Source organism: Martes martes (assembly GCF_963455335.1).
Source record: "Martes martes genome assembly, chromosome: 11".
Classification (NCBI taxonomy): domain Eukaryota; kingdom Metazoa; phylum Chordata; class Mammalia; order Carnivora; family Mustelidae; genus Martes; species Martes martes.
This window is the reverse complement of record NC_137899.1, coordinates 58,164,527-58,175,257: the sequence shown is the minus strand read 5'-3', so window position 1 is coordinate 58,175,257 and position 10,731 is coordinate 58,164,527. Positions and strand designations below refer to the sequence as shown.

The window sequence follows — 10,731 nt, the reverse complement described above, 5'->3', positions numbered from 1 at the left end:
TTCACCTTTTAGAATCAGAAGATGGCCAGAAAATCTCCTCCTCTAATTAAATTTATACTCCATGTCACTACAGATTTAAAAGTATGCTTTTGAGTGCTCCTCCAACAACTATTTGACTGAGGGTTTTCAGTTTGGTTGCTTGGAATTGGTTGCATTTTATTTGTCATGGAATTGGCTGAGTTTAACCAGCAGAACTGCCATGCTGTCATTCCTGGCTACGTCATGGACACATCTTTTTGAGGGTCCCATAAACCCGGTGTTGAAGGAAAGTGTAAACCCCTCCTCAGTAATGAGATCCAGCCACTATGATCTAAGGGATACAGGTGCCCATTGGTATGAGGTACCCACATGAGCTCAGACCTAGAACAGAGGAGCAGGCAGTATGGCCAAAGCCAAAGGACTGGTAACAGAGAAAAATAAAGTACAAACACCAGTGTGTTAACACAAGGACCAGCTTCTGCTCAGAACAGCAACTGCATGGCTGCTGTGGGCCTTCAAGAAACTCCTACGAGTAGTACTCGGGAGCACAGGAGACAGATGACCCCTAATCAAAAAGAAAAAACAAACCACAGCCCATTCATGTGTACATCTCAAGTAGCCCCCTTATCATCTATTTTCATCAGCGATGAAAAAGCATCTAGAAAAGTCCACATTCGTGATGATGCTCATTATTAGTTAGCCATCTGCCCTTACTCCTATTTGAAATGGGAAAACAGTTGTACTTAAAAACTTTCTCCAAAACCCACATCAGTGCAGGCTTAAGCAACAAATTTCCTCCCCAGTGAAGATGTGTTCAGGCTAGTGGAAAAATCAGGCTAGTGGATTAGGCCAAGTCTTTCCTAAACTATAAAAGTCTCAAATTTTCTTTTCACTAAAGCAAATTATTATTTGAAGAGCATATTCCACATTTTAGAGCAGAATCCTTCAAAACAAAAACAAGATATTGAAAAGTCACCCTTTTCGCAAAAAACTAAATTATTCTGCTCAGGTTAGAATAACAAGATGGTTGCTTGCTTATTTTAAAAATATCAAAGGCAAAACTGGCCCAAGAAAGAGGGGGGGAAAAATCCCAGGAAAGGACTTGGTTTCCATTACCTATATTTGTATAAAAGCTATGTGTTGTTTTAACTAAACATCTGGTCTTTGTCCCTCATGTAGAGAATTCTGAGTTTTCTTGACACTTTGGCAAGAGGTACCATAACCCCCTGCCAGGCTAGTAAAAATCACACATTTTTCCTGCAAGGAAAAAAATGTCAATAAAAATGAAACATTAAAAAGCGTAAAAGCTCGAATTGGAAAGCTGTGCTGTAGAGAGGCGGCTTCCTAATCAGCCTTGCACAATTGCTGTAAAAATTCTTTAAAACATTACCACTCCATATCACTTGAAAGATTTAATACTGAAGAGTTTGTTCAGTATATTGTTCTAAAATACGTCCTTTAGTCATAGGGACCTTGTCATTTCATCAACCTTCTAGAATAAATCTTATGAATTGATTTTTATAATTATTTAATATGTATTCCTATACAAACAAATTCTTTAAGTGACTCCAAGTAGAATTGAATTTCAACTGCTTTTACTACACGGAGGAATCATCTTGTCTCTTGTCCACATCAGCATCTCCAAGGTCCTGGCACTATACTCCGTCACAATAAAAATCAGGAGAAGTAAATACAATCCTGCTATCAAAATACGGCAAGCTCATTATAACAAGCCACTCATAAATCTTGAAACAAAGGCACCACCACACATTTTTAAAATAGTAATGTTATACAATTTGCATAGGATGATTTCATTTGGAACCAAGGCAGGTATTTCTTTGTCTCTGCACACAATATACTGAAAGGTATTTATACAGTAATGTCACCACCCACCTCTAAAGGGGGCCTGAAATTAGTTAACAAATGGTTACAAAATACTTTGCAAACATGCAATGCAAAATAAGACTACAATGCCCATAAATTCTTCTGCTGAGTGCAACAACTGGACTATGCTTGGATGGAGAGGAAGAAAAAAACTGTCAGGAGGCCAATGGCCTAGGAGTCCACTGCTGGGCTGAGGGCGAGGGACAGGGCTCTATAACAAAGTTCTTCTGCATATTAACACTCACCACCTCTTCGGCAGACCTCACCAGGGCCCTAGGAGGCACGGATCAATGTGAGGGAGAAGCTAGCTCTGCTGCATAAAAATTTAAGTAAAAACTTGCAGCCCATGGCACAAAAACAATCACTTATTTTAAATATTGTCCTAGAGGTCCAGATAAACCAGAACCTTACAAAGTCCTAGACCCAACTCAGTCAGCTCAGTTCCTGATGGGTAGGAAGGATTTGTCCCCTACTCTAACTGCCTGCCAGAGGTTGGGGGCATCTAGTGGGCATGGAAAAATAACGAGCAATCAGAGAACCCTTTTCTGTCCTCAGCCAGGGGAGCCTATGAAGTCCGCCTACTGGATGACCCTGAAACATCGTCAGGAAGCCCTTTTTAGGGCTGTATCATCCCTTTTCACACCCTTCCTGGTGTCTGGACCCATTAACACAGCAAGATACATCAGAACATACTGAACTTATCAAACTGCATGTAGCACCGTTAACAGGATAAACCTACACTCACATTCAACCTATGCATACCTGACTGTCCACATGTAGGTCTCAGTCTGGGAAAGATTTAGGTGCGAATCCTCACTGGGAAAATGTTAAGATGTTAAGATTTCAGGATAAGCCAACAAACTTAAGTTTTAACAATGTGTAAGTCACAGTAAAGAGGAAACTCTGGTCAACAGCCAAAACCGGGAGAAACAGTGAACAAGCACCTTCAGTTCTAACCCTTATTCCTTATACCAGAGAAAAAAATGTATTCACTTGTTTAGAAATAAAGTCTCCTGGGCACCTGGGTGACTCAGATGGTTAGGCATCTGCCTTCGGCTGTCATGATCTCTGGGTCCTGGGATAGAGCCCCACATAAGGCTCAGCAGGAAGCCCGCTTCTCCCTCACCCTCTGCCTCTCCCCCTGCTTGTGGGCTCTCTCTGTGTCTGTCTCTCTCTCTCTCTCAAATGAATAAATAAAATCTTTTTTAAAAGTTAGAAATAAAGTGTCTGTAGCATCTGTTAGATAGACAATGGAAATGCCACCGTGATCTATGCAAGCAAGGCTCTGCCCTCACATGGTTCCCCCAAGCAGTACAGGGGGACGGGAGGCAAGGTACAGTACAGAACAAGTCTGAGTGAAAAAGCCACAACTGGGCAAGAACAAAGAGCCATTTATTGGAGCTGGACGTCAAAAATCAGATGTTCAAACAGGAACATTTCTCACAACATGTGATACCTCAACTGAGACTCAAACAATGAGGAGATATAAGAAGGAGAGAGGGGAGTGGACGGATATTCCATGCACAGGAAAATCATGAGCAGAAGCAAGAGAAATTGCAGCTATTTGGAAGAATAGAAAGAAGTTTGTCATAAAGCACAGAGGTGGCAGGGAGGAGTGGGAGAGACAACGCAGGAGCCATTAAGAAGACTACGAGTAATGAAAAGTGGCCTAGGTGATTCCACGAATAATGGGAAACCACTGGAAGGTTTTTAAAAAGAAATCACAAATACGTTCTACTTTGTGAAAACATTTCTGATTGCTCCATAGAGGAAAAACTGGAGAGGACCAAGGAAAAAGTGTAAGCAAGAGAACATGGCACTGGGGATGGAGAGATGTGAACAGATTAATTAGAATTTAGAACAGACCAGGTTTGATGGGACAGACTGGCAGAGCAAGAAAGCGTTCAGAATGCTTGGGTTCAAATACTGGCCCTGCCATTTGTAGAGAAAGTTACTTCACCCTTTTGCACCTTAGTCTTCCTTTCCAGAACGCAGAAGCAGTAGTAGGAGAAGGAGGAGGAGGAGGAGGAGGAGGAGGAGCAGTAGTAGTTTTAACTGCTAATGAGATTATTATGAAAGCTAAACAAGTTAATTCACAAAGTACTTAGGAGAGTTCTTGGTATGTGGTAAGTGCTAAGAAAAATAGTGTCTAGTATTATTGAGTGTAATAGCTCAAAACTAGAAACTAGTTTTTCATTAACTCTGGAATAGGATGAGGGAGAAAAGGGGAGGAAATAGTCATGGATCTCCCAAAGGATTTGGGCTTGCTCAAGTGGGTGGATGGCCGTGCCAGTTAATCTATTTACTGCCTCTCAGCTCCAAATCCACTCTTGATTTCATGCTCTGAGATAAGAGAGATGGACTCCCTAAGCATTTATCCTTTGCAGCAGGCATAATTTTAAGCTTTGTCAGTAAAAGGCACTAGAGGGGTATACTACAGAAGGAAGGGACATCTCTTTCTGGCTCAAATGGGTTTCCATTTGCTTCTTTTTGCCTACACATGGCTGCCGGTGGTACAGGTGGGGGACACCTGACAGCACTCATCCCCATGGCTGTGGCAGATTCCCAATGAGTCTCACAGTTAGCCCAGAAGTTGCCTTCCCAGCCTTGACCCATTCGCACCCCAGAAGAGCACCTCCCACCTGTGACGAGAGACAGGCTCTGGCCTGGAGTAGCACCCTTCTCTGCCATCCATACTTTCTCATAGAGCACTTGAGACGCCTGTGAGGCATCCCAACAGCACCATCTGGTAGGAAGCCAAGGACGTGAAGTGTCCAAGCTGGAGAGGGAGTCTTAGACAGGAGTAGCTTCAAGTCTCTAAAGTCTTAGTAAAATGAAACATGTATGGAAATGCCACATGGCCAGGAGACAGACGTTGTTTTCATTTTTTTGTATGCTCCTATGTCTCGTCAGGAATCCCTACATAGGCTACGTATATAGGAGCACATTTCATTGAAAGAGTGATTTCATACTGTGTATGTCAGGTCATGCTATTTTATATCAATGTTTTCAAAGCTAACTGAAAAGTGCCAAGCCGTGTATTAATAAGCGAACTCTAAGTACACTCCTAACTTGGAGGTTTGAACCTGGTGGAGGCAGAGGAGTGATTAGTCAGATCGGCTACACTAGGTGCTAACCGCAATCCGAAAAACTCATAGATGTGCCAAAACCCCAAGTAGCAGAACTGCAAACTGGTATAATGCTAACCTCTGAAACAATCAGCCAGCAAGCATACCCTGAAAGAGACCCAGGCTGATCCCTTCCACTCTTTCCAGGGTGTGAACTCGGACCCACATAACTTGCTCCTCGCTTCACCCATTTCTCAAAAGTTTGGATCTACTGACCACAAAAAAAGTAAGTTCCATCAGCACTTTGCAAAGGAACAATTTGAAAGAGAAATGCATTAAATCCTCGGGGAAATTAAACCCAAATAATCCAATAACAGTCTTACAAAATTAACCCTAGACTATAAATTGAATTAATTGCCTCCTATTGTGGGGATTCTTGGCTAGCACGGACCAAAACAAATGAGACCAATGATGTCAACTGCCTGAAGAGAGGCTGTGGGAGTGGGACCTCAGGGTACCCAAGAGTTTACTGTTGTTTTTCTAATTTATTCTGGAGATCTATAATCCGGAGAAGGATCTTCACTTCCGCCCATCACAAACCTTAAATTATGGCACTTTGTGGGAGTGGCTCGAGGTGGCACAATCCTTGACACAAAAGGTGCAACTTTATGACTTGCTCTTTTGTGAATTCACCTCTAAGTGTCTGTGTCTAGAAGTAGCTAGAGATCAATCACTGTAATGTCTTTGTCTCCTGAGAGGGTTGAATGGGCAGATGGGAACAAGTAATGATTTCTCTAGAACCTAGGCAGTCTAATGATAAGGCAGATCTTTAAGAATATCAGTCATGTGCTCCAAAAGAGACTCGCTTGGGCATTTCAGGAAATAAGCATTTATTTCTATAAATTCTTTTCTTATGCCATGATGTCAGTATGCCTGTGGCAATGCGAGATTACCCAAATAATACGGGCCAAGGGAGCAACAAAATTAGCATGTGTGTGACTTACCAAACCTTTGCTAGGGTTCTTAAGGGCTCTGAGGAGGAAGGTACCATACGGCATCATCACAGAAATACAATCCCAGTGATTTATACGGTTTTACCAAATAAGGCCCATGGGGAAGATACAAAAGGCCTAGAACTGTCTCCAGCTTCTCTTGAGACAGGCTGTTTGTCAAAACGCCTAGCTCATGGTCTTATGCCCTCCTTTCACGTCATAGCTGACATTTAATCCTGACACTTTTTAATAACCAAACAACATTTTACGAAAAGTTAATTAATGTCATTTTATTTGGGTACTATGTGACTTAGAACTCTTTTTACATTCTGAATTTTGTTTGACATTTTGAAAATACTATGCCTAACTCTTTTGTGGGGGTTAAAAAAAAACAGCATTTTTTTTAATATAGCTAGCATGAATTGAATACTATTTTTTTTTCCTTCTCAAGAATTGACGCAAACACCAAAATATTTTTCATTCGAGCTCAAAGAAATGAAGCATTCTGTTTGTTTGGAATCTTAATTACCATGGTCCCAAACTTACCTAATTAGAAGCTCCTTCATAATGAGGAAAATTATTTTCAAAGTTAATGAATTTGCAAACAGGAACATTGCTGTCTTTCCAGAATGAATTACCCACATTCCTTAAATATATAGTTAAACACTAATTAATATTAGTACTTAAAATATGTGGGATTGGTTTCACTAATAAATCAAACTTTCCTTTGTTTTAGACAGTATAAAAAGCCGACGATTCCCCTCCTTGTAGACATCAGGCTACACGTAGAAACTTAATTCTAGATTCTGAACAAAATGAAAGTTATTTCATCAAAATGCTTCATTTTAGTGATTTTAGCCACTTCAAGCTTGTTAACATCAAATGCCTTTTGTTCAGATGAATTAATGATGTCCAATCTTGCCAGCAAAGAAAATTATGACAAATATTCCGAGGTAAGTTTTTTAACTCCAAAATGACTAATATTAACTACATATTTGTCCTAAATCTAATGCTTTTTTATTTTATAAAGAAAAAGAAATAAGTTTGTTTGTGCTTTGTTGTTTGTCCAATTGCAGCCTTCCATGACAGTGCATTGATGTAAATTGTATTTTTTAATACAACAGCAAACAGTCTGGCATAATGACAATTTGTGTATAGGATATGATACTTAGCAAGCATAGGGTACATTAATAATTTTCAATTGACTCAGAAGTACACAGTTGTAATAAATAGTTGCAGAAATAAGACCTGGATATATTTCAGCTGAACATTTGAGTTGTCTTCAACTACAAACAACAACAACAACAAAAATATATAAGGATTATCTGTTCTACTTAGTAATGATAAGCCAGTAAGTTTATGGTACATCTATATCAAAGTAACGTATTTATCCTTAGATGGTGGAATTGCAAGATATTTTTATTTTCTTCTTTATGATTTTATATATTTTCCAAACTTACTGAAATGAATACATATTTCTTTTCACAATCAGAGAAACAATCATTTAAAAATCTTCATAGGGACAAATTTTCATGGTAAAGCTAAATCTAATTAAATATTTGCTGTATTTTAAATGGTTCATATAAGGTTGGTATGTTAGTGGTACAGTAGCCCACAAACCAACCAGTGCTTTCCTAAAAATGTAACTTGTGTACTAATAAAAATACAATCAGTTTCTTAGAGCAGAGCTCTGAATATGAGCGAGTAAGAAAGAAAGACAATGGAGCCTCCTCTAACTCTACCCCAAAACCTGGCCAGCATCTCTGTTTTCATGTATCCGCCACTTCGGCATTTAAAAAGAGGAGACACAGGGACATGAAGAGGCAGTGGGAGGTTTCTCTAAAATCAAAATATAAAATACATGAAATATTTCATAAACAACATGGATCAAAATCTGAAGGAGAACAACTGCAGTAAGATAAACTTTTGCCTCCTTTCAATACTTTGTATGCTCCTGCTGCTCAAACACGTTGCTGTATTCACTCTATGGATTTTAGCAATACTTTACGGTTGTCTTACAATAGTCCAGGGATAGAGAAACTGGACTGCTTTAAGAAACCTAGTATGAACTATTTATTTAAAAATTCTGCCTATGAAAACACAAACTTTGTTTGTTGCTTTAACAGTTCTGCAAACTAAAGTCTGGATTTAAGTTAATTCAGGGTTTAAACCTATTGCCTATAACAATAACTTATTTTTTAAGATTTTTTTTTAAAAATTTTAAATTTTTTTATTTTTTATTAACATATAATGTATTATTAGCCCCAAGGGTACAGGTCTGTGAATCGCCAGGTTTACACACTTCACAGCACTCACCATAGCACATACCCTCCCCAATGTCCATAACCCCACCACTCTCTCCCTACTCCCCTCCCCCCCAGCAACCCTCAGTTTGTTTTGTGAGATTGAGTCTCTTATGGTTAACAATAACTTATTTTAATATACATTTCCAATCATAGCCTGAAGGAGACCTCAAGGGGGAAAAGGAAAGAAGTCTGAATTTTGAAGAACTAAAAAACTGGGGTCCAAAAACTGTCATTAAGATGAGTGCACCCACAGTCAACAAAATGCCACACTCGGCAGCCAACTTGCCATTAAGATTTGGGAGGACCATGGAAGAAGAAAGAAGCACTGGGGTGATGGCCAATCTGCCTCTGAGATTTGGAAGAAATATAAAAGAAAGCATCTCAAGACATGTTCCTAACCTGCCCCAGAGGTTTGGGAGAACAACAGCCGAAAGTGTCGCCAAGACACTGAGTGATTTGCTCCAACAATCCATGCATTCGCCATCTGCCAGTGAGCTACTCCATGAACTGCCAGCCTCAAGAAATCCAGAATCCTGATCAAAAAGTCCCATGGTAAATACCCGAAAACCAGTTAAAATGCATGGGCTCTTGTATATAGCTGGTCCAGAAACGTGAAAAAGGATTACCTCTTTTCAAAAGAAATTTCTAAGAAAGTTAAGTGTCTTAGGAGGAAAAAAGCAAAGAGAAAGGGAGATAAGTACCTAAACTGAGACCTACAGAGGGCCAGATATAAACATGAGCATCGGTAGGAAGTAATGACGTGGCTTCCCCTAAGCCCCACGTGGGCATCAATCTCATTACTCTATAGCCACACGCTGAGTAGGAAGATTCGATGACGTGATTGGGAATTTAGGCCTGTGACATATAGTCCAACATTTGACCTCTTTAATGTGAAAGGTCCCGCATGAGGGAGCTATCTACAAGGACAAAGGAAGGCATCCCAATACCCCAGGTCTCAAATTCAGAAGGTTTTCTTCCTCAACCTTAAATCAAAATTTGTTTTATTTTCTCTGGATCTCATTTTATGAGTGAGTTCTAATTCAATCATTGTTTGCTTTAGTAAATATTTATTAAGTTATCTACTATGTACAGAAAGCAAGAGGTCCATAAAATTAATAGGCAACTTACCTATTATTTTCTAATAGAGTATATATAAAAACAACAAAACCAACAAATTTCTATAAAGTGGAACATGACACTTTAATTAAGGCCTTTAGAAAGGAAGGAAGCAAGCTGTGACACCTTAGAAGGGAGACATTTTCAGAACATTCCTGGTTTTATTTTTTACCATGGCTCTTATCCCTATCTGACATATGTTCAGAGTCCATTCCCCCTTACTAGAATTTCGGGCCCGTAAATCCCATGCTTTTTGTCCACTGCATATCCCCAGTGCCCAGAAAAAAGAGAGAGAAAAAAAAAAAAAAAAAGAGGAGAGTATTTCTACATGTGGAAATCTGAGAAATTTTTTTGAGTTAGACTTTGAAAGATGGCCCTGTTTTGAATATTCAGAGACTGGTGGGAGGAGAGAAGATACTTTCAGGCAAAGAGAGGAGTATGAACCACAGCTGGGGTTCGGTTTGGTGAAAGCAGCAGGGGTACGAAGAGGAGAGGAAAGAAGGTAAGAAGGCGAGGAGGTTGGGGTAAGAGCAGAAAGTGCACTCGGGGCTCAGTAAAGGACATTATTCATCAAGGAAAGGAGAACTACTGACATTTCTGCTGAAGTCCTGAGATATAACACGGAAGCAGAATTTGGCAGCTCACCAGATGTTGGCAGTGGGACAGTCATGAGGGAGAGGGATGAGTCAAGGGTAAGTTGGTAAACCTGAGTACGCACCCATTACAGATTAAGGTTCTCATCAACATCTCACTCGTTTCAAGTGCAACACAATTCAACTCAAGTATAATTAGGCAATTAGGATCATGGCTAGTATTTTTGTATGTATTCATGGCATTGTTATGACGGATGAGAACATTTTGTATTGCTTCCATTTTAGGAGACTGGGATTCAAGAAAATAGATGGTGTGGAACTGAAACAGAAAAATAAGTCTGGAGCTTGTCCCTGAAGATGATTTAAGCTGTGGTCTGTAATCTACAAGCAACTCTACAGTGAGGACACCAATGGATGAAGAGTCACTGTATTCTTCTGATGGGTTATCACTGACAACCATTTTTCTTTGTCACTAGAGCTAGTATCTTAAAAAGTTATTTTAAAAACAATTTAAAGAATATTATAATGTAAATATGAAATAATTTTTGTCTAAATAAAAAGAACATGGCAAATACTTAAGAAGCCTCTGGTAATGAGGAAAGAGGGAGGAGGGGGGCACGGGGGAAGGCTGAAGCCATCTCACCATCTTATGTAAAAATCATAGACACAGTCACACTGAAATAAAAAATTAAATAGATGAGTAGCCTGACAAATATTTTTATGAAATTTAAATAATTTAAGAGAGTAACATGGTTGACAAGTGAACAAGAATAACAAATCACTTACAAACGTG

At 39.5% G+C, this 10,731-nt stretch overlaps 1 protein-coding gene across 1 annotated transcript; it reads left to right on the top strand.

Annotated features, from left to right (window-relative positions):
* Positions 1–6,738: 6,738 nt before the first annotated feature.
* NPVF (neuropeptide VF precursor) lies at positions 6,739–8,766 on the top strand (the record flags this gene model as incomplete). The annotated part of the gene is made up of 2 exons (XM_080818979.1): positions 6,739–6,876; positions 8,383–8,766. 2 exons carry the CDS (start codon positions 6,739–6,741, stop codon positions 8,764–8,766), a joined length of 522 nt encoding a protein of 173 aa, XP_080675105.1.
* Between the last annotated feature and the right edge of the window lie 1,965 nt (positions 8,767–10,731).